This window comes from Blennius ocellaris (assembly GCF_963422515.1).
Source record: "Blennius ocellaris genome assembly, chromosome: 15".
Taxonomy (NCBI): domain Eukaryota; kingdom Metazoa; phylum Chordata; class Actinopteri; order Blenniiformes; family Blenniidae; genus Blennius; species Blennius ocellaris.
Genome location: NC_137664.1, coordinates 13,515,819 through 13,540,324, shown reverse-complemented (window position 1 = coordinate 13,540,324; position 24,506 = coordinate 13,515,819). Strand labels below are relative to the sequence as shown.

Here is a 24,506-nt window from a genome sequence, read left to right as displayed (position 1 = left end):
CTCTTTTTCATGTACCTCCTCAATGCTGACCTGTCAATATTCATCTCTTTTGCTACTGATCTGATTTACTTTCTACCATTGACATCATTGGTTGCTCTCCATCTCTTCAAGGCCCAGACCTACCACAGATAAAAAAAATATATCAAAAAGATCAATTTAACTAAAAATGTCAGTGAAGTAGTGTGTATCAAACAAGAACAGATCAGTACTTCTAACTCTGCCTTGAACTAAAACTTTAACGTTAAATTATGAAAGCTGTAAGCAACAGTAAATAGAAATGCATGGAGGGCACTTTTGAAATGTAAAGAAAGGCACTTTAGCTTTTGTCAAATTAGCACTTTCAAAACTTTTGTAGTTTTTATACATTCTTTCACCAACATGAACGAGATTTTTAAATTAAAAGATTATAAAACGAGTCACAATGTCATTCAATAGATGTCTATAATGTGCTGTAGCTACTGAAGTTAAGTCCAGTGTTGTGAATCCAGCACGTTCAAAGAAATGGCAAATCGAATACTAAAAATAATACCTAAACAATAACTAATAACTACAATCTCACACACTGCAACTTTAAAGTAAATGACCAGAGGCTACACCAGCACAATTGATCCAACTCACACCGAGACAGAAGACCTTTCCTTTCACTTTATTTATGACGCAGCTTCCAAACAGTAACATCACACATGGGGGACACTGGAATGGAGTGTCTTGGATGTTTTGGAGATGACAACATTAAAATGCTATTGCAACAATAACAAACGACATGGAGAATCAAGCCCAAGGCCTTGTCTTTGGAAATGTGGTAGTATGGTGCTGTTCTTTCTCCGTGCCTGCAGCGTCATATATTTATATACAATAACAATAACTTAATTTACAAATATTTACAGGTAATACAGAATCAGTAAAGTGAAAAACTAAAAACATTGTGGTATGTTCTTTGTAAACATACAAAAAAAAAAATGCAACAGAAATGAAGGAAAATCATTGACTACTCGGTTGGAGTGCACATCGCCAAATCTTCATGAAGGTTACTCTTCATTTTATCATACTTCGAACTAAAATTGTCTTCATGGTGCTTACCGAGAATAATGTTCACAGGGGTGGCCAATAACAATGATTGTATGGAACAATAAAAAAGTGACACATGCATCAGTTTCCTCTTTGAAACGTCCCCATATCGCACGCTAACTCGGCACGAGTGGAGAAAGGAGACCCTGTGGATGAACTGATAGTAGGAATGTACACACAAAACCCAACACACATATGGTAGAGAAATACATCTGACAAAAGGCAACAGAGTAAATACACACAATTTCTATACTTCTTCCTTTCTGTCCTGCTGACAATGCTACTGTACTGGCTTCATTGTATGCACATCAGATTTACTTTTTTTTTTTTTACAATGTGCACAACAAATTAATTGAATTCACTGAAAAAGAAGCCTCGGGGAAGATAAAGCAGTATTCAGCATGGAAGTGTGTTACATCAGGGAGCCCTTGATTTCCAGCAAATGTTTCAGTTTCAACTGCGGTCAAAAATCAAATAATTCACGTCTTATTCACAGAGCTACATCACTGGTTCTGCACTCAACAAATCCCACTAACCAAAAATAAAATAATAATAAAAAAAAGAGACAAAGAGAAAAAAACTCAAACACCACCACTTCACCCATGCATGCATGCACACAAATTCTTCCTTGAGAGCAACCAAAAGCACGGTCGGCAATTTCCAATTGGCCCACATTTTACATGACTTCTGAAGAAAAATGGCTAAATTCAAACACATATTTCAACACTCTCCAATGTCACGTCTCCAAAAATCAAACACAACCTAAAGTTAGAAAAACAAAACAAAAACGTAGAACAATAGATACAAAACTTTTTTTTTTTTCAGTGTAAATGTTTTTTTTCTTTTCTTACAGAACTCTTTCATAGCTTATACCATCTCATAATTGACATTCTCATATCCAACTTTGGATAGTAACATTAACTCCACTAAAAACTCCACCAAAAAAAAAAAGCATTTAAGCATAGCTTTCTATATAAGCAATCTGTCTAGTTATCTACAAAACTGTGTCCCACTCCAAATCTTACTATACAGTACTTAAACAGTGCAAAGACATTCAGACGTGAGCCCAGAGATCAGCCTAAATGTTCATGTGTCCAACATTCAGTCTGGTATCCATGCTGCTTCTCTCCTGCCAGCCTACATTCAAATTTGATTATACTTGCCGAAATCCCAATGTGATTGGTAGATCAAATAATCTGAAGACAGAAGCTGGAATTGTGTGAGGTAAAAACCAACAACAGCTATTTGATGGTCCTGTTCACCTGAAGAAAACAACTCAGGTTATTGCAGCAAGGCTGAAAACATGATTGCATTCCCAACATGCTTTACAGACCACACTGTCTGCATTGTGCCTGATTTTTCTATGCGGGATGTGTTAAATGGCGTGACGAGCATTTGCCTGGACCCATTTTTTGCTTGTCGCCTTGATGCCCACCACCACAATAACAGATGGATCCCTTCTCCATCACACGGTGTAAATACCAGGACATGGTCTTTGATAATAAGCAAGTATGGAATCAATAAAGTGTCAAACAGGCCTTTCTCTTTGTTTCCTGAACCTGTATACGTACATACAGTCAATCTATAAACATAACACACACAAAAACAAACAGAACCATTTTGTTTAGGTCATTTTGGCAACAGTTTTAAAAATCCTGCTTGCATGTATTTCTGGTCAGTTGTAGCGATGCTTCGTCTACTTTTCCCATCAGCAAGCTACTACCAAAAAGATAAAACACTGAAGAAAAAAAAAAAATTAATAAATGAACCCAGGAAAGCAAACAGGATGAAGACAGACACAGATGTGATGAGATATATTCCCAGTCTTTATCAGCACGAGTCCTTGTATCGGCGCGCAGCATGTAATGCACTTCCCCTATAGCTTGTGATCTTGCTACAAGATCTGTAGAGTTGTCTATTGCAAAGTGATAGCAGGAGTATTTTATTTTCCCATCTTAAAAAGCAGTGTGTTTATGTTTCAGTAACTATATGGATAGGGGATTATTTGACTACTTGGCAATAACTGCTCCTGTGTGTGTGTGTGTGTGTGTGTGTGTGTGTGTGTGTGTGTGTGTGTTACTCCCATGTGAGGCACTTCAGTGCCAGGAGCTCAGTCCTCTTCACCACTGGTCTGAGTTTAGAGTCGGTGAAGCCGCCGCCACCGCCACAGTCCCTAAACCGGTGTGCAAATCCTCAGAGTGTCAGAGAAATCACAAGCCTTCCGGCTTCCCCTCGGGAAAGCATATTTCTACGTGAAAACTATGTGGGCAGTTTTGGTTCGTTACTGATGAGCGTGGTGCGGGCAGGCTGACATCACATCCACGCCTCCGAGAAGCAAGTGGAGGGCTCTTACACACAGAGGCCCGACTGCAGAGCTGTGAGGCGGCGTTCGATGCACTCTTTACCTGTGGATATAACAGCAAGGGAAATAGGATCACGAAGAGGGAAAAACAATGCTTTCCTTGGGAAAAACCTAACCAGTCATATTCAATAACACGGCTGTGTGATGTGAAACCAGCCAGTCTTTCACATTCACCACATCAACAAAATGAAACATTTCATATATATGCATTTATTTTTTTCCACATTTAGAAACTCTTCCCAGCCTAAATAATACTCGTTGCGAAGCAGAGATGTTCAGATGTTGCCTGTGGTGGTTTGTGGTGACTGACACTCACATTTGCTCACACTGAGGATGTCATCATGCTCAGTGAGCAGCAGGGAGAGGCCCTCCATCAGCAGGAGAGCTTTGTGGTAGCGCAGGATCGATGCTTCCCCCTGGTGGAACATCTCATCCAGTGCAGCAGCCTGAACCTGGGAGTGAATAGCAACAGAAATACCTATTTTAACAATCTCTTTGTTGATCTCTTCTCCAGCTCTGAGCAGCTGTTTCACCAAAAGCCCAGGTTTTTTTTGTTAAGTTAATATCTCCTCACAGTGGATTTATGCGACATCACCGATTGGAAACACCGATTCAGCAAATATTGGCGTTTACATAGTTCTGCCTCTGAAAGTTTAATTCATTGTAGATGTTTGTGTCAAACAGTTAATAAAAAACATTTTAAAAACAAAGAGTGAAAGTATTTGCACATGCTGTCCTCGTGTAGTTTCTCATCCACTTTCTCCTTTTTCTGCTTCGCCGCACGGCCAGGTTCAGATAACGATTGGCTTTGTATCATAATTTGGCTCTCTGTACAATAATTAATCCCAAAAAATGTCAGAATACATGTTTGACCATTTGAGAGACGTGTGCTTGTAATTATCCTGCAGCAGTTTGTTGGACCTTTTGTTTTGGGAGGGGGGTTTGGGGGGTGAATCCCAAAAGCATCTGTTCCCATGGGACATTTTGCCAGCTGATTGCGCTCTGCTGAGCGTGAGCTAGACTGAAATTTGTCCCAGTACAACAAGCATGATTGGCTGAATGGTCAGCTGTGCTCAGTCAAGACAGATGAGGAGATTTTGTTGTGCATTAACCAAATTCGCTTTCCAAAACATCGACGAGATTTTAGGATTAGCTTTTATATTGCCACAGAATAGAACTGCTTCAAACTTTTTAATCAACCTTACTATAATAATTTTTTTTACACTTAAATAGGTTAAACTTATAATCCTAATAATATCAGGCTAAAATAATCCACACCACTGCTCAGCTTCATTGTTTGGTTAACATAAATTGGTGAATCCATCAGTTGTAAATTTGAGTATAAACACTTGTTTCACTACATATTAGCTTTCCAAGACACATAAAACCTTAAGAAAAAATGCAATGCTGAGTCTTCACTCATACTGTAATTTATGTTGTAGAATGACAAAAGAAAAATCCACCAAGACTGCAGGAAACATCTCATCTCGGCATTCTAATCAAAATGCAGACAAAAAATGCCGACCTAGTTCAACATTTGGGATTTAATTCCACAGCAGTATGTAATCCAACCTTCCTTCTGTCTTACCATCTGCACAGTGTGGCTGAACAGCAGCCGCTCGGCTTTGATGGAGGTGATTTGGTCCATTAGACGGTGTTTCCTGGTGAAGAATCGCTCTAGACGAGTGCTGAGTGACCGACAGGAAGCCACGCTGGACTTGTACAGCTCATTTAGCCTTTTCAATACTGCATGTGGACAGAATATATGGAGAGGAAAAGCCTTTAACACTCTCCATTATTTCAAGTGAAATGCTTGTGTCTTGACTCATTTTCACATGGCCGCCCGGCTTGCCAGATGAAAAAGTCCCGTACCTTGTTTGACAGTGGTAGACGGGTAGAGTTTGCCCTGCTTGACTCGCTCCATGGCTGTGTGTATGGCGGCAGACAGCAGCTCTGCAGTCTTCAGGTAGAGAACCAGCTGCTCCGCATGACTTCAGAGGCAATCACAAACACACACAATACATAAACGTTGATTACAAACTGTCAAAACTTGACACACAAATAGTAACTGTCGAGTACATTTGAACACTACTGGATGTGTTCCGTGACGTCATGGAGCAGAAGAGACTGCAGCAGGTTGAGTAAAGATTTGCACTTTCATCTCAGCGGGGCAGAAAGTCCTTTGTGTCATCAAGGCTACGTGCGGTATATGTGTCCAAACAGCACAATCAAAAAGGATGGGTGAGCTCATCTTCTACAAATCTCCAAAGTGGAACTGTAAAAGTCTGATTTGCCATGTGTGTTAACACTGGTTTGTGATGACTTGTCATTTTTTTCCATATTTCCTGTGGGTTGGTGCAATTCTAATTGGCAAAACAGTTGTGGTGTTTTATTTGAGAATTTACTTCATAAAACAAAACCATTTTAGAAAATAAATGCTGACTTGTTGAACACTTAATCATTTATGGACACATGGATGCACTAATGAACTCACATAATTTAGATTCAGATTTTTTTCTGTGGTATAAAAACTGAAAAAATAAAGCTTTTCAATTGCGTCTTACCTTTGAAATCACTAGGCAATGCAGCAGAAGCAGCCATATTAATTATTTTGTATCAGTTACTTGCTTGTATAGCTGCATAATAACATGTTTTACATGTAAGGGATCTGAGGCAGCAGCGAGACAAAAAAGGGACCCTGGATCTCTGAGGCTTACTCACAAAACCATGGTGCAAAGCCAGAAAGATCCTTTTAATTATTCTCCCCCCAGACTGGATAAACAGTATCAGTGCCAGCAACAAAGACCCAGCCCCAGTAGATCTGGCCTTACCTCCATTCTCGGCTCAGAGAGCTTATCTGATCTGCGACCAGGCTCTGCTGCTGAGGGAGGGAAATGTCCCCTTGCTCACCCGCCACCATCAGACCTCGGGTACCGGCCACCTCCATCAGACAGCAGGCAAAATCCAATGTGAAGCGCAGCCTTTGTACGGTGTCTGTGTGCTCCTGCTGCTCTCCGACAGCCAGGGAAAGGGATACAGATGGTTCAGTGGCAGAATTTTAAACAGTGGACACCAGGATGTGACTTTGCATTTAATCTGCATTGGTGAGGGGAAACACAAACAACAAGCAGGCCTGGGCCACTCAATGCATTTCATTAGTCTCTTGCCAGTTAGTGCCGTTGGCTATTTTTCAGTCTTCAGCTAGACAATGACAGTGTGCTCTACTTTACTAGTTTTCCAGGCGGACCTGAATTCACCTGCGTATCAATACGACATCATGGTCACTGCAGAACACGACCGGAATACAAATGACAACTCCAGAGCTGAGCTCTGCTCCTCACCTCCATCAGCGTCTCCTCCGGAAGCTCAGGAGCCTCAAAGGTTACAGGCCCGCCCATGTTGGCCGTAATAGGATCGGTAAAACTGTAACGAGGGCTGGAAGGAGCCTCGAAGCCGTCCAGGTAGGTGCCTGTCTGTGGGTAGCGGCTGGTGTAGGAGCCCACAGGACTGACTGAAGTGAAAGAGCCTGAGTGAGACAGAAAAAAAAAAGAACGTGAATAGACTTTCTACAGCAATGCTTTAGTTCAGCCCCAAAGTTGTTCGTTCAAATCCCCCATCTCACCCAGTCTCTCACACTCTCATTTTTGATGAGCTGATAAGAGTTTCAGAAAATATAGTTATTTCTGACTATTTTGAGCAATAAACTTCTACAGTTAATTTAATTGTTATACTACAGAAATGTATCAATTATTTAACATAGTCATACTGGCAATACTGTTCTCTAAACCCTGGAGAAGGGAGACTGTGACAAATACCTTGCATTTAAACTGTAGTAGGTATGTGTAGTACCTGAGTATTTCCTCTGTTGGGAGGTTTGAGGTGGAGTGGTTCCACTAGGAGGGGAGCCTACGGTGAAAATCACCTGTGCTGGGCTGCAAGAGCCAGGAGCAAAGCCTCCCCCGCCACACGGAGACCCTGAAAGACAGAATAGGATGACCACTTGTACTTTTTGCCTTTTGAATTTAAAGCAGTTAAACAGGTTCTTGTTGGGAAATTACATACATTCAATAAACCAAAAATAGCAGCGCACTCCAGGTTCTCATAATTCACAGACCAAGGCAGCAGTGATTTATCAATATAATGGCTAAAATGAAGGCTTTATCCAGCTTCTATTTGTGAATTAAAACTCATCATCAAATAAACCACACAGATGAAAAGAAATGTTGAATGTTCGATATCTTTGTTCATATGAACGGACGACCAGGCCTACCTGTAATGTCTATGGCTTTTTCAGAGGTCAAGTTCTCAGCACTACCTCGGTCACCTGCAGGTCCGCTTGGTCCAAACGCAGCCATCAGCAGCAAGTCAGATAGACGACCGGCACTGTGAGATCTGCACCAAACGCATGGCATCAGGCCGAGAAATGACATGTATTGAATAGATTTAATAGACATTTTCACAAGCTTCACTCTTTTGTTTAGATCGTTTTCCTGTTCTGGTTATATCCCTTAGTCCTAAAATTAAGGTTGTCCTACTTTGTCTTTACACAACCAAACATTTTTACGATAATTAAGAGATTGCAAACATACTCATTCATTCGTCGATAGAAAAAAGTTGCAAGCCAAAGAACCATGCAATGCTGCGTCCAAGATAAATAAATAAACAATCCTGCCTACATGTATAGCAGTGATTTCAATGTAAAAAAAAAAAAAAAAAGAAGCCTAAAAACCAAGAGGCAAAAACACCATCCTGACCTTCCAAAGCTCTTGGAATCATCGTTCACTCTATGGATGCAGTGAGCAGGATGAGTGACTGCAGTAGACGCTTGCTGTACCAAGTCCCTGAGCTCTCCTGGAGCTGTCCTGCTGCCCGGGGAGCCGATGACCAAACCCTGCTGCGTCAGGAAAGTAACAAGGTTCGGAGAGCTGGGGGGTTTGGGGAATTCAAATGGAGGGATGGCCTGAGGAGAGAGGAGAAGAAGAGGACGTGGATAAAATACCCAAGGTTAGTACAAATTCTTGACCTGTTCTCATTCAGCCTGTGTGTCACACGCATCATTCGCCGTCTCGGCGGCTGACTCACCCTGGAGGGGGAGCCCAGGATGGTGGGCAGGGGGCTACGCTGGATGAGCTCACTGAGCCGAGGGGACGAGTGGAGAGGGCGGAGAGTCATCAGCCCAGTTGAGGGGGTGGCCACCGGGTCCGAGAGTTGCTTCCTGATTTTTTGACGGCCACCGCCTTTGGCACACTCCAACAGGCAGGGAGCACTGTGGAGCCGTGTGCCAAGACCCGTCACCTGCAGGTGTTGCCTGGCTTCGGTGTGTGGAGCTGCAATGAGAAGTGGGACAGAAGGAGGTCAGGATACATCTGCTTTGAGACGGCTGGGAGTTGTTTCAGACAGAACCGGGGTATAACAAAACTGTCAAACTCATCAGAACTAAGGACCAGCCTTATTTTGCTGCTGGTAAGAACATCCACACAGTTAAAGAGCTGTGCGTGCTTAATGTGCAGAGAAAATGAGATCAACGATTGGTGAAAACACTTCAGCACTAATGAGCATGTAGACCTAAGAGGCCGTTACACAGCTGCTGACCACACACAGTATCCCCAACTCAGCTTTCTGGACACTGCCACCAGACAAGCCGTGGTTAAGAATTGGGACTAATTACTTTAATTTCATTTGAAAAAGATCCTCTTTTGGATTCATATTTGATAAATAGGATTTTGAAGTGGGTCATACAAAAAACAAGAACCCCATGCACCAATATTGCAGTAAATACATTGTTATTGTTAAAATCAACAATTGAAATCATCTGTGGGCAGTAAAACTAGAGAGCAAAAAGTTAGTGTCAGTCTTCAATCAGATGCTCACAACCTGGTCTTGATGTCCCACAAGGTTTCAGGGTAAATCAAAGGGATTGCCACATTTTTTAAACCAGTTCAGATTAAATCCCATTGATGCTGTATTGTTCCCATCATAAGATGGTGGTTTGGAGGTCATTTAACAAAAAAATAAAATAAAGATATCAAAAACACAAAGGAATATAAATCTGTTAACATTTCTGTTGGTGAGCCAGATTTCTCAGCCATTTCCTCATTATACACAGTTTTATATACAGTCCACAGGATCCTCAGCCTATTCCTCACATAGATCTCACTCTTTTACCACTCCATCCAAATATAATTGGAAGTGGGTGACGTTTTTCAAAAGATTTCTTAGAATTTTTAAATGGATAACAACGGAAGCGCTGATCTACCACGGTCACAGCTGTTTATAAAAGAACTTTTCCGCTACCTTGAGGAGAGAGCTGGAGAGGCCTGGCTCCTCCCAGGGATAGCCTGCGGGTGGTGGCGACCGCTCCCTGCGTGTGAGGTGGGGAGGGCACCGGCTTTGTGAAACCCAGCACACTGCCACTGCTGCACCGGCGCACTGGTGTCGACAGCCTAATAATGGGATTTGTGATTTAGTGCTTGAACAACAAGTTTAATTTCACCACTGATGTGCACGCATCGCACTCCTCTGTGAATACAGACCGCGGCGAGCCATCCTGCTTGGTAGAACGGAGTTTCTGCTCCATACGCTGGTAGTTCTTGACCTGAGTGGGGACTGGGATAGGCAATGACTGACCACCGTTTCCATAGCTACATCCCGAGAACTCGCCGGGCCTGACAACAGCGAGAAGAACAGTGTGTGTTGTGGGAACAGTTAGATAAGAGGGGAGGGAGATTGTATGTTTGAGCAGAGGCTTGCAAGGCTAATGGCCCACTCATGAAGACTGAAATCACCAAGCTACTGGAGGATACTGTCGAAAAATATAACTTCTTGAAGTATAAAGAGTAAAGATTTACAAGACATTATGCCAGGTGATTATAGGTCTTTTAATAGAAATAAAACACACATATATAGCGTGTTGACGTTCATGATTATAAATGCCAGAAGTCTTCTACGATAAGGCACAATATACTTGAAGAAGTATATGATAATTGTTTACTACTATTCATTTTCCATGTTGCATTTCTTTTGGTGCAAGTTATACATTTATGCTGTGATTCCAACAAATGTTTGTTAACCTCAACCAACTCATTCAATTCCATGTTATCAATGATCATTTGACATGTGTACTTCTCAAAATCAAAACATTCGTTAGTGTGTCTCACATGAGCTCCTCAGTATGGCGAATAACCGTTAGTTACTAAAAAATGAAAGTTATCGTAGCAAACAGGGCACCGACTCACTCAACATTCTTTGACAATTCGCTCATGAGAGGGTTAATTAAATATGCACATGGCAATTGTGTCATCATTCTTAGTTTCGCACCAGGAAAACAAATTGACATCCTGGGACCTTCGATGTAAAACATGTGACAAGTGAATCAATTAGGTTTCATCCATGCAATCAACGCACAAAGTAACAATTTCTAATTACATTCCATTATGTATTTTTCCCTCATCTGCTTCCCGAGAACACAAATTATATTTACCTGACAGACCCTGGTGATCCACTGTAGGACGGTGAGTGCGGTGGTGATTTGGCCAGGCTACAGAGACCAGCAGAAGCCAAAAGAGAGCTAATTAAAGTGGAGCACAGAAACAAAAGAAACATCACTTCTTCATAAATGAACCATTTGAATGAAGAATTGCACTCCACACACACACACTCACTTTTAATATAAATGTAGGTAAATGTAATTATGAACATAATCTATCTCCCGTTATCGACCACACTCTGAAACGCTGCCACACAAATGCATTTCATTTGCATAATACAGCAAGTAGCTGGCAGTTGAGGAATAAGTACATTTTTGCTTCTTACCCGCTGTTTATCAGGCTGTCCTGCAGAACTTTACTCTCACATGTCAGTTCACCTGATGCAAAGTAAGCAGAATAAAAATGAAAGTAAATTATATGTCAAACAGGCAGTCCCCATTCACTCTATGTCATCTGAGCTGTGGATCGTCTATAATACAGTAACAGCAAAGTGAAACTAAAGCTTCAGTTTATGTACTGCTTTAAAAGCTTATACTCAGGTCCCTGTATAATAAAATTAAATAGAATAGAGAATGCGATTTTGGAATTCACAACATGTAAACTAAAGTATTTCAGGTATTTTAACATTTCTATTTAAATGACAATGGCCACCAATTAAACAAACTATGAAAAGCCTCTGATGTTAAAAACTGTTTAATATTTTAAGATATTTTATTATGAAGCTTAAGCTTTGAGTTAAATGATATGAAAAATGAACTCTTCCACTTTTGAGAATGCATGAAAAATAGGCCAAGGAAAAGAGAGTCTAAAACACAAATACTTTAATAATTATTTTTTTCTACAGAACTTAAATGAGACAAATGTAAAGCGCTTCAAAAGATTCAATTGGGATTCCTAGTTGCTCTTACTGGTGAACTGGGCAGGCACAATGACAAAGTCATCGGTGTCGCATGAGGAGGAGTTCTTGCTGCTGCCGCCGCCTCCAGATGAGTCCTTCAGGAGGAAACCGGTGGCCTCCTGGGTCGGGGAGGGGAGAGCTTTGGCACGCAAATGCTGAATCTCAGCGAGAGACTGCTGCAGAGCAGGCAGAGGAAAGACACCGGCAGGTGAGCAAATAAAGAAAAGCATGGGCAAGTATAGAAACAGCAGGCTGGGAGTGAAAGGGCCAAACAGGTGCTGCCACAGTCTGCTTCTATCATTACACACAAACTCGCAAAGTGAATGATTCAGCAGCTAACTGGACCAAGCAGGGAAGTGCAGATGGAGAATATTATAGAAGTAAAAACACGAACCGGTGGCGAGGCGAGGTGAGAGGTGGAGGAGCTGCTACAAGAGCTGGCTGATGCAGAGCTGGGCAAACAGGTCATAGTCACAGCAGGCGTAGGAGTTGCTAAAACAAAATGCAAAACAGTTTAAAAACTCAAAAATACAAGTGCATCGAAGGTGAGAGGCCCGGAATACACACAGGTTTTATCGCATAAGTGTGTGATGTTTCACAACTCTAAATAAGGGAGCTCGTCATCAGGTCTGCTCACGCCGTGTGGCTTTACTGCAAGATCCAGTTCCATCATGGAAAATCCACTCAGCTTACAAATTAAAAAAAAAAATAAAAAATTGTCCTGGCTCACTGTTTCAGGAATACGTTGCATGTGAGTGAGAAATGTCCACCGAGAGTTAATTTCACTCACTCTTTTTCATGGATGAGCTGGCCTCCAAGAACGGATGAGAGAAAAATTCATCTATGAGACAAAACAGGAAAAAACACAACAGACTTTACCTTCAGAAACGGTGAGAAAACATTCGACCATGCGAGCAGGCGGTGCAAGGTTGAAACTAGCAAACACAACATCGTAAATAGATAAAAAACCAGGTTGCATGCAAGATATTTTCTCTCGTGTCGACTGCATTGGTAAGATAAGGTCAATTGTATCAAATAGTAGAAGACAGAAATGTTTAAATCGTCACGACAGGTATCAGCATTACAAGGCCAGGCGTCATCTCTTCACTCTGATGCTCACTAACCAAAGTCCATGCGGTCCTTGTGGCTGCGCTGCAGCAGACCCAGCAGCAGCTGCCTCAGATGGCTGGAAGTCTCTCTGGGGATGCTGCGAACAAATAAAACAACAACAATAATCAGTTGGCGCTGCCAAGCAGAAAATCCCCCCCCACACACACACACAATAAAAGATAGAAAAGCCTACAAATAAAACAGTTAATCAAAATAATTTCTCATGATACACTATATTTATTTACTGGATAGAAACATGTTCACAGTAATCTATCTGCAGTGATGTCCTTAAGCTGTTATGACATTTAGCTGCTGTATGCATGTATGTATGTATTTATCTCACTTATTCGTAATCCATAATGCTGTGCAGCAGCACAAATGCATTCTTTCTACAACCGAAGACGTTTTTTTCAGTGTCACTCCTTACTTGGGACTGATATTCTTGTTTTTTTCATAGAACAGCCGGAGTTCCTGTGGGGTGCTCGCCTGGTGACGACAGACATTCATAGAAAAGATAAGAAACGTGCGAACAGGAGCAACGCAATTTAAACCGTGACATCAATTCAACTGACTGATGCCTCCGTTTGTAGCGTAGCTTATGCTCAACACTTTGTGGAACAACGGACGATCGTGCTTTAACACGTATGACAGAATGACGTCAATGGAGCTTCAGCAACATAAAAAAATGCAACTGGACCAGAAGATGAGCAAGGTTTTGAGCACGTCTAATTTAATGGCCACTTTTAATTACTTTAATTACGCTGGAGCGTTTATTTTAGCTTTGTTATTCTGTGCAATTGCGTCAGAGTAAGCTACGCTCTGGGTGTAGTTCAGACTGGGAAAAGAAAACCAGAAGAACAGTGAGGCAGAACCGAGCTGAGAGGCTGTAATGTAGAACTATAGCAGCCTGAGACCAAGAACAAATTATATTTGTCAGACTGTGGCTCTTGTTTTCTTCCCCGCTGGTTCTCACTGCAGATTTAATACATCAAATGTAGAGCAAAAGACACTTAAGAAAAAAAAAAAAATCAAATTGGGATTTCTTGGAAAAGAAATTCACAGCAAACAATCCCTAAAAAGGGCGAAATCTAAAGTACTGAAAAGAAACTTTTCAAAGCAATTCTGTTTTTATCATCACTGAACATAACCATGGGAGCATCTTGTGGCTTTACGACCGCTCTGCATCATAAGAACAAAAAAACCCACAAAGATACAGCCAGGAAAGAAGTACCTCCACCAACAGGTATAACAAGGAATCCAATGAGAGGTGGTATTTCTCCCTGTGGCAACTTCTCCAAGACGCTTCCAACAACACACTGACGGCTACTTTAAAACAGCTTCACCTAAAGCCAAACAGTGCTCACAATAAAGCTGGATTTGATTTAGACCAATACTTTACAGCCCTTCTTGAAAGTTTAACATAAAAAAATATATGTGGTAGAACTTTGGAAAGCAGCATGACTACTTTTTTTTTGTGCAGAGGGCATGTGAAAAGTATTGATACATACATACATAATAATGAATTACAGTTCAGGTTTTGCTCATCTCTATTGTAAACATGACCAGATGAAAGAAAACCCAACGACGTTGACCTGAATCATTCCTGATGACGGTGTGATGCGATGTATTTACCTGGAAAGGAGCTTTCCCAGTCAAGCACTGAAACACGATGGTTCCTATACTCCACAAGTCAGCCTTCGCGTCATAGTTCTGGGACATGATTACTTCCGGAGCCTGGTCAACAAACAGTGCGGAATCATTTTTAACAAAATATTCCTGCTGATTCACAGGAAGGCTAAAGATAGAGGATGCCGAGTCAGAATCAGATCTACGTAGCCTAAAGCAAGCCATTAAGAATGTCTTCATCTGCCTCGGATGGATTGTGTGAATATGTTTGACTGACACAGATGACGCAGATTCATTTAGATCCCAAATCCTACAAAAGGTGCTTTACCATGTACATAGGGGATCCGCAGAGTGTCGCTGCCATCATGTTGTTTTGAAGGTACCTGGCAAAACCAAAGTCCGCTGTGGAGAGAGAAAACAACAGACAGACGACCAGAGTAAATAAAGATGAAGTAAAAGGTCAGTAACAAAATGGAATGCATCTATTCCTCTTGCAGCAGTTTCCAAGCAAGAGTTGCCAGCATGTCTCATCTCTAAAATAAGACCTCCTGTATAATCCTTCTGATTCCTTTCCTGATTGAATTATAGTTATCCAAGTGTGGACACTGAACTTAATCTAGATTGCCGTGTCTTCATACTGTATATGAACTGCAGATATTTCATATATTGTTTCATATATAGTTTTGATATATGAACAAAACTCTGTCTTTCGTTGCATTTCTGAAGTTTCAATTACAATTTAGGATGGGAAACTTTTCACTACATTTTTAAAGCTCTCAAACTTGTTTTTCAAGAATCCCTGGATTCGACAGAAGATCACCATTACTTCTAATCAGAAACTGAAAAAATAGTTAAGAAAATAAATCATTCATAGAAACAAAAACACCAGATGGCAGCGAATAAAACTATGACATAATGAGTGCCATTCGTGGCCGCCGCCCATCTCCAAATGATTAATTGCTGAAACTTCAACTGGCGTAACCTATGAATTCTAATAACGCAGCTGTAATGACTGAGCAATAGCACATAAGAGGTAACCTCTTGAAGGTTATAAATAAAAAACGGTTTTCAAGGAAAAGGTACTGCGATTCAATTCAACTTTATTTATATAGTACCAAATACAACACGGTCATTTCTAGGCGCTTTTAACAGAGAAAAGAGAAAAACCCAACGGATCCACATGAGCAAGCAGGTTTATTTGCGACTGTGAAAAGGAAAAGCTCCCTCTCACAGGAAGAAACCTTTGCGGAAACCAGACTCAGAGGTGGCGGCATTGGGATGATGTGATCAGTCGATTTATTGGTTCTGTTCAAGACGATTAATACAGAAACTCCAGCATCAACGAACCTGCTCAGAAAATATTTCAAATAATTGTGGTGCCTCTTTCATAAGGGTGCAGTGTGTGCATGTGCCAGTGGAGCCAGCCTGCGTGTATGTGTGAGAGACAGGTTTTCCCAGATTTGTGCAGATTATAACACTCTGCTGTGACTGGGACTGACACAAGCCCCAGACGTCACGCCCACTGCACCATCAATCTTACGAGGAAAAAAGAATTAGAAGGGCTTTAGGATTAACAGTTTCCAAACAACTGAAACACACACACACACACACACACACACACACACACACACACACACACACACACACACACACACACACACACACACACACACACACACACACACACACACACACACACACACACACACACACACACACACACACACACACACACACACACACACACACACGCACTTTGATTGTGGCAGTCTATCATTATAGTGATTACCTATTGTTGCACCAACACCACCTTCGGGGTCAAATAAGGCAAGCTGGTACATTTGGAGTCTGTGAAAAGCTTTTCTACTCTTTTCTTTAAATTTCAATGTGCTCCATCACACGAGAGCAACACTATTGAGGGAAAATGTGAAATTTGTTACATTACATTACATTACATTAGACTCATAATCTTGGAGTAATCAATTACCTAGGAGAAAGCATTACTAAGTTCTGCTGCTATAAACCTGTTTGTAAAAAGGTTTACTGCGCTGTAGGGATTTCCTTATGGGGCTTCACAAGATTCAATTAGTTTTTTTCCTTTAGTGAAATGTTGAAGTAAATCCCACATGTTCTGGTCCCTGCCTATAATGCTTATGTTCTCATTATATCCCACCAACTGTATGCTCTGGGTTGCCCATAACGATCGTTACACTGTTTAGTGTTGGAGTAAGTATGGCTATATATTAAAGCTCTACACACAGTAAAATACCTAAAGAAGCCAAAACATGAGACCAAACTGGTGCCAATGTGTTTAAAGGGTTTGTAGACACTCACACTATCAGACTTACCAATTTTGATGCAGGTGTTGTTGGAGTGCGACTTGCGTCCTGGTGGGTAGGAGAGAAGGATATTCTGAGGCTTCAGATCTCTGTGGATAATTCCTTTTGCCTGTAGGACCCTCATGGCCCCTGCGATCTGCTGCAGGAAAAGCCGAATGGTGTCCTCGCTCAGTGTGCCTTTGGCTGCGGAGATGCGAAATGTTTGTATGTTTATAAGTAAAAGAAAAAACTGATTCAAGACAACATCGAGTTGTGCCTTTTTCGTCTTTTGGCTGCTCTTTATAAGTAGTCGACAGTGTGGATCATATCCCCATTTCACCTCATCTTATCCTCGGTCTCCTCTACTGTTACAACAGCCAAGCCCATATCCATTTTCTGACATCTTCTTCTCCTTTTACCACCAACATTAATTGTCCAATATATCTGCTATCCCTTCTCGGCACACTTCCAAACCATCTCAAACAGGCCTCGAGCTTTATTTCCATACTGCTCAGCCTTCAGACAGTGTTACGGTCTCCACCATACATCATCAGCCTGAGTGCTGTCCAAGTTGAAATCATTGAGACTCTATGGAGCCCTCAAAAACAATGCAACATTTTATTTAGTCTTCCGAGTTCTTACATTTGATAAAGGGTGGAAAAAGTCTCTTTTTTTAATGTGTGAAAAGTGTGTCATAGATGTCAACAGGTTTCAGTAACTAAATGCCACATTTTCTTTGTTATTGCTTGAGGGGGAAAAATGTCCCAGACCTTGTTTGAAGGCCATCTAAACTATGCAAATAGATACATTTCACATTGACGGGACTCAGATAGTGTGCAACGAGCAAAGACTCTTGCATTCTGCAAAAAACATCCAGTAAACTTGTGCACATAAAATAGTGTCTGGTTTCAAGATTAAAATAACAGTGTGAGTGCAACAGAAATGAAAAAAGGCTCTTCTTTAGAGGTCAACAGCAGACTTTTGAATGACCAGCCAGGCAGATTGGTGTATGAAAATAACCAGTGCCATTAATTAAAATGTGTTCTTGTAACCCCTTGTTTACAAAAGATTGGGAAATACCTGCAAGCGAATTAATCACTTGATGGCAAAATAAAGACCTGCCTGTTTCACTGAGTCGTTCCCCTTATGACATTAAATAAACTCTGAATCCACAAAATGTTCTGACCTCCACGTTGTCAGCCTTGGAAGACCTGCCACTGCCTTGTAAGTTGCAGGTAAACCTGAATGATTGATTATTGGATTGGAGGACAACCTACTCTACCACTGAAGCCACACGGTGCCAACCAAGGAAAACTTAGTTCACATCACTGATTTCTGGATGACATACTATGAAGTGTATTCTGAAAGTGCCCCTGATGTTACAGGATGAACCTAAACTGAAAATATCAGTGAATCGGGGACGGGAATCAAGGTCTGAACACATTTTAGCAATCACAGGCCGAATTCTGCCTTTGACCACACTTATTATCAGTGAAATACGTTTTCATTAAAAACACCAAATATGATGTAAAGACCTTGATCAAAACCCAAACATGATACTTATGCCATTTTTCCTTTTTAAAATGTAGCATGACAATTAAAGATAATGAGAAAAGCCGCAGCACTGAATAAGGCATTCTCACCTCACAGCAAGACTACAGTTATGGACATTTCTGTGACATTTGCATGTTAACTGAAAGCTAGTTTTTGTTATTTATAACAGTGACTCCTCACTTTGTCGTCATCAAGCAGAAAAATTCACATTTACTTTTAATAAGCAGTTACAATTGAATTGTACTCACAGTGCAAGTAGTCAGCAAGATCGCCGCCATTGCAGTACTGAGGGGAGAAAAGAGGGGGAGATATGAAAGAAAGCATTAGCAAACTGGGGTAGCACATAAGACATCTGTGTAAGACTCCTGGCATCACTTGTTGTCTCTGAAGCGACGAGAAAGCAGAAGAGATCAGTGGAGTGATTTGTTCGACAGTAATGTGTTTACAGACTTGTACCTTTGTAAGAGCCCCTGGCATTAATATGAAAGAACCAGAAAGGCATCGGGCACAAGAAGTGAGGCTCTGAAATACTACAACACGGGCCTCCCCCCCCCCCCTCTGAGATACAAAAACAACAATGATTGTTTTAACCAACTGTGCTTTTATTACAATTACAGTATCTCACTAGGAAGCATGTTAAAGGTCCCACATTATGCAAAATTCATTTTATAATGGTTTTGTAACTGTAATGTGTGTCGCTATAGCCTGTGTAAGCCCCAGAAGATAAGAATGTGTGCTCATACAGGTGAATCAGAGATTTTCCCTTCGTGATCTCATGCAGGGAAATAGCCACTCCCTCTGGTAATAGATACTCCCCTGGTCCCTTCCAATAGGTTGATGAGCTCTCCCCTCTAACATTATGTCATTATTAAAGTTTCAAAGAGCTCAACCCGGCAGTGAGGGAATTCTTAACGGGTTCAAAACACTTTTAATCCACAGTATCCATGAGGTAAATTGTATCAAAGTCCAGCAGGATGTTTGCTGCCAGCCATTCAGGCTCTTGATGCCTGAGGACAGAGTTAATTATAGCCCCGGCCCTGACAGAGCTCAGACAATGCAGAATGCAGCAAACAAAGCCAAACACCACGGCGAGCTTACCTCCATCACCAGGTATACCGAGCTGGCAGTTTCCTAAAGAACGGAGAGATAAGAGAGGAAGTAAACAAACACGTCAGTGACAGAGAAGGGAAGGAACAGGTGGCTGTTCTGCACACCGATCATGCTCGAGCAAATTAAACTGCAGAAAGAGCCAGAAAGGGGAATTAACTCGTGACACTCAAAGAACGTCTGAGGATTCTTGAAGGAAATGAACTGTCATGTACAAAAGAAAAACAGCTGTCAAAGCTTTTCACAAGGAAGATGAATCCAATTTGTTTACAGGTGAGGCGTAAATAGTAACTACTATAAACTGACTTTGAAGTTATTAACGAATAACAAACGTTAGATTAACATTGTATGCTTTGTCTCACTCCAAGTAGTCATTTTTGTGTGAACTCCAGACTGCATAATGTTATGATTATAAAGACATTGTTGTTGAAGGCTGTGGCATGCACAGACAGTAAAAAGTGCAACTGTACCCTGTGCTCATTTGATGCTATCATACATAGATTGCAACTTTCACACTTGTGATTTTACACTGAAGCATTGCAATTTTAAGTACTGATTTTCAATGTGTGTACTGTTGTATAAAGTAGATGTCTTACTTTTTTTAATCACAACTTCCCCCACGAGTCTTAATCTTAATCACACTAATTGCACTGGGAAAGACTTTAAGAATCGTGCACAAACTGTTGTCCACCATCATTTCCAAATAGGCCAAATGTTTTGGAAAGAATCGTTGCAGCCAACTTAAGGGGGAAAAAAAAGGTTCTTATCACATGGCAACAGCTGAGTGCCCTCTCTCACTCTGCCCTCGTCTCCATATCTCAGTGAATCCACCAGTCAGAGGCCAGACTGCTTTCAATAGTCAGGCTGAGTCAGGCCTTCTGAGGCCGGCTGTCCTTGAAGACGAACAGAAACCAGGCAGCCAGTTAGCCTTCAGGCAGAGAGAAACACAAACTGGCACCACACTGCTGTTGGTTTACATGTTGCTGTCGTGTTTTACTGAAATAAAGATATGTGCAGTTCAATGACGTAAAATAACTGTTTGAACGTTGGGCCAGGTTTTTTTTTTTTTTGTGAGAGCGAAAGTTTTTTTTTGAGAGCTTCATGAGAGAAAAGCCCCACATTTTAAACTGAAAATTATAAAAAGAGTTGATGATGAGTGTTTGACAGAATTGAAATATTAGCATTTGCCTGCAGCTCTGGTCACGATACAAAAACTTTGTCTTATAACTTAATGTTATCCACATTGAGTGATGTTAAAGGTCTCGAGCTGGCATCTAGTGTTTGGCTGGGTTTAATTTCTTTCTGACCTAATTAGCGGCGGAGATGTTGGATCCCCCACGATGAACGTCGACACTATCGGCTGCTCTGCCACAACAAACCTGTAATCTTAGAGCCCAGCTTGAACCAGCCGAGATGCTCCTGCGGAGCACCGTTGTTAAAGATAAAGAAATTGGGGCATAAAACCCGAGATAACCTGTTGCAAAGGATTTGTTTTTCTTTTTTCTCTCAGCCAGTGATAATGAGATTGGTAGTTAAAAATTCACATTTGCAATTATGTCAGGATGCTTGTTACAGTTTTTGGTCGTGCCTTTTGGTAGACAAGAGATTTGAAAAACAAAAAACAAACAGGTAAAATAGCCGTCTTAAATCCATTCGATGAAACTTGCTCCAAAGCGCTCCAAAAATGCACAACAAATACAAACCTCCTATCTTTGATACAGCTTTCTATCGATGCACTCTCACACACAAAATCGTGGCTTCTTTTTGTCTTATGAAGGTTTTGTGTTTTAAGATATTTATTGAGTGAACGGTTTTCATTTTATTGTATGAACTATTTATTTATTTATTTTTAAGATCCCAAATTGTGTTACTTTGTATTTTGAACATGTCTGAATGATTCTTCCATCTCACAAGATCCATCTTCCAAAAATGGATGTATGAAGGAAATACATTCTTGTTTTCGGGCCAGGTGGCTTTAAAAACACAAAATCCTTAACTTGGTACGGCCCAATTGACATTTTGAAATGTTGCAGGGTCGTTTGAGATGACATAGCATAATCTGCACTCCAAAGTTCATTGAACCAGATGGCCAAGAGCTATTCACCAAGCCAAAAGACAAAAGAAACACCTGCTGAGGTAAGATAAGAAGTTGTTTGAGGAGACAAGGGGTACAAGACCATGGATACGGAGAAGGTGTTTGCTCAGTGAGCTTCAGACCGGTAACTAGGTAACCGTACATGAAAGAGCATTGTTGTGAATGTGGATTTCTAATCTTCGACTTAAAACACAACAGCAGCTGAGTCCAGAGGTTATGACAGATATCTGTTGAAAAAATAAATAAAACTTCTAACGATGTCTGCACCTCATGCGTCCAATCCGTGTCTAAAAGAGGTGAATTACACTTTCAAGAGAGGTCAATAAGAGCAGCCGATGCGGCTGCAGATAAAATGTAAACAAGGGACATGATGACTGACAGAATGACTACCCAAACTGAAACTTCACAAGAACTGCAGCCTCATGAAAGAACAGAGAAAACAGTTGTAAACGGAAGTAAACAGACCAGTTTTAAAATGAAGTCAGGCCTTATTCAACATGGGAGGGATAATATGATTGTTCACAGTACATGTGGTAGAAGTGGGACGTGCGGAACAGACCAACAGCTCGACTTGCTCCACTTTGCTAACAGGGATTTATGAGAAAAGTGGGACAATAACTGGTGGGAAAAAGATGTATGTAAACAGAAGCTTGATGACAGGGTATAGATGCTATTTGAGATTGTCGTACCACATACCTGAAAGTCCAGTAATGCAACAATGTTCTCATGTTTCAGTTCCTGCAGAAAGGACAGAAGAAAAAAAAACCCTCATATGAAAGATATCTTGCTGCTTTTAATAATAAAAGTTTTATTGTGAAGAAAGATTTGCCACATTTACCCCGAATGTTGCATGTTTATTTTTAACTGAACTTTGCTCGCTCAATGTTGTGCCACATCTTTAGCCCTTGTTATGGGCACATCACTATGACAACTCTACGTGCAGCCAGCGAGGTAATCCCTCCCGCTATAAATCGGTCATATTCCAGTTCGGGTAAGGATTCACCTCCCGATACTGAAATCTTCACAGATGAACAGTAAAATGTTGCGTCACTAAACCACGAGCCAAATGACCCCGTGAGGTCAACAGCAGTGTTTCCCCACCCCCCTCTGTCCTGAGCTGCCACTGCCTTGTGCGTTTTAGATGCCTTACTGATCCAACATGCATGCTTCGAATGAATGGCTTGTTATCCGGCTCAGTGAGAAACCATTCATTTGAATGGTAACGTGTTGGTGCGGGTAGGAAGAGAGGGGGGGGTCTCAGGACCCGAGCTGGGAAACAAGCCGATACATCTAATGTGTGAGTCGTGGTGACACTGGACAGATGAGGGTTATCTGGGTTTCGACAAATAACTTTGACTTACCTTCAGTATTTTGATCTCTTTCCCCAGCAGTGTTTGTGATTTGGCCAAGTTCTTCTTGTTTATACATTTTACTGCCACCTCCCAGTCATGTTTCTAGAAGGGAACATTAAAGTTGTTAATACTAAAAGAAAGAACAAAAACCACCACATGCCTTGGTGAATAAGCATGTATTATTCTTGAACCAAAGGACGTTTTAAATGTCATCTTTAAAGTTTCTTTTTTAAAACTATCAACACTACCACACGAGGAATTTTAAGATGCAAGAGTGAAAGACAAAACATCTATTGAATAATGCCAGTGCTTTGTTTGTGTGGTAATGAAGTGTTGCATTGATTCTTTACCACATGCTGAAAAGGCAATCAGCAGGAGGTGTGTTTACTGAGGGGCTGCTATCTCTTACGCACTTAACAGTATTTTTTTTTTAATCATCTAAAACGGTGTCAACGTGACTGGATCTTCCAACTTTGCAGAAAACAAATTAACGCAATGCTATAGCAATAGAGTTTGAAGCAATTTAACCTCTAGTATTGATGATATTTTGACGATTTTCCAATGGAGCAACAGAGATGATGCAGGCCTACTTCTGTCACTGGTAGCCTTTTTTGCGAGATTACTGCACTTTTGATTTTTGTCATCATGCATAATATTGCAAGGTTGTTTTTGTTGTTGTTGTTGTTTTTTTTTAAACATTTTATATGATTCAATGCAGGATACATGTCGAGACATGTCCTCACAGTGAAGCTTGTCAATGGAAACAATAAGCGTCTCCTGGCCTATATTTTATTTTACAGCCCTGTCGTGCCACATCTTCACTAATGCGCATGTCGACAAACAAACACAGTCACGAAACTAAACGCCGTGCATGAGAAGAATGTAGGGCAGGCAGTTACTTTTTAAAAAAAACATGTTTTCTGAGTTTTATTTATTAGCTGTCTGTTATTTCAAGCAACATCCTGTATGAGCTCCCAGGCCTCTTAAGGCCGTCCGATGACAACAAACGCAGCAGACGGTAGATCAACGTTGTGATATCACGTCTGGATGTAAAAACTATCCGCGACAATGTCCTGCTGTTTTCATTGTGACGGATAGAGGGAAAATAAACGCGAATAATAAATAAACTTTAAAGTTGACGCTCACCTCTCGATGTCTGCCTTTAAAGACGACAGCAAACGCACCATGTCCTATCAGGTCCTTCCGACTGAACTCGAATTTCCCCACCGTCTCCATGTTAAAAGTCTGATGTTACACCACTGAGACCCGGACAAGTGACCAGGAGGACTCCGGTCTTCCCTTCTGGTTCGCTGGTCCTTCCTCCTGGGTCAAATCGGTGGATCCGGAGTGATATTCACCCCCTCTCACACTTGCCATGGGCTGTTTTCCGAACAGCAGACTGTCTACTTCTCTCATGGTCGTACGGATACGATTTGGAGTTTGACCTCCTAACTAAGCAGCTGGACGACTATTTCCATTTTATTCAGGCTCGAATCCAGCGAGCACAGCAGGAGTCGGAGCAGTTCCCC

The 24,506-nt window shown here is 41.2% G+C and overlaps 1 protein-coding gene across 3 annotated transcripts in view; it reads right to left on the bottom strand.

The window, feature by feature from the left end:
* Window positions 1–640: 640 nt before the first annotated feature.
* Window positions 641–24,506, bottom strand: part of ulk1b (unc-51 like autophagy activating kinase 1) — a 24,103-nt gene continuing 237 nt past the window's right edge. The window contains exons 1-27 of one of the 3 annotated variants that reach the window (XM_080509670.1): window positions 24,124–24,506; window positions 22,987–23,079; window positions 22,322–22,363; window positions 19,522–19,554; window positions 18,672–18,708; window positions 16,900–17,073; window positions 14,880–14,953; window positions 14,558–14,659; window positions 13,353–13,411; window positions 12,940–13,022; window positions 12,606–12,656; window positions 12,210–12,307; window positions 11,826–11,991; window positions 11,243–11,294; window positions 10,911–10,997; window positions 9,964–10,095; window positions 9,725–9,873; window positions 8,513–8,757; window positions 8,185–8,390; window positions 7,701–7,822; window positions 7,280–7,405; window positions 6,772–6,956; window positions 6,262–6,437; window positions 5,303–5,421; window positions 5,019–5,176; window positions 3,747–3,882; window positions 641–3,473 (exon numbers count right to left, since the gene is read on the bottom strand). The exon at window positions 24,124–24,506 is cut by the window's right edge and continues 237 nt beyond it. In XM_080509670.1, coding sequence (XP_080365796.1) covers window positions 3,418–3,473; window positions 3,747–3,882; window positions 5,019–5,176; window positions 5,303–5,421; window positions 6,262–6,437; window positions 6,772–6,956; window positions 7,280–7,405; window positions 7,701–7,822; window positions 8,185–8,390; window positions 8,513–8,757; window positions 9,725–9,873; window positions 9,964–10,095; window positions 10,911–10,997; window positions 11,243–11,294; window positions 11,826–11,991; window positions 12,210–12,307; window positions 12,606–12,656; window positions 12,940–13,022; window positions 13,353–13,411; window positions 14,558–14,659; window positions 14,880–14,953; window positions 16,900–17,073; window positions 18,672–18,708; window positions 19,522–19,554; window positions 22,322–22,363; window positions 22,987–23,079; window positions 24,124–24,213 — 3,051 coding nt within the window. In that variant the 5' untranslated portion in view covers window positions 24,214–24,506 and the 3' untranslated portion in view covers window positions 641–3,417. The remainder of the gene's footprint in view (window positions 3,474–3,746; window positions 3,883–5,018; window positions 5,177–5,302; window positions 5,422–6,261; window positions 6,438–6,771; window positions 6,957–7,279; window positions 7,406–7,700; window positions 7,823–8,184; window positions 8,391–8,512; window positions 8,758–9,724; window positions 9,874–9,963; window positions 10,096–10,910; window positions 10,998–11,242; window positions 11,295–11,825; window positions 11,992–12,209; window positions 12,308–12,605; window positions 12,657–12,939; window positions 13,023–13,352; window positions 13,412–14,557; window positions 14,660–14,879; window positions 14,954–16,899; window positions 17,074–18,671; window positions 18,709–19,521; window positions 19,555–22,321; window positions 22,364–22,986; window positions 23,080–24,123) is intronic. The other 2 variants (XM_080509671.1, XM_080509672.1) reach the window with 2 other exon arrangements.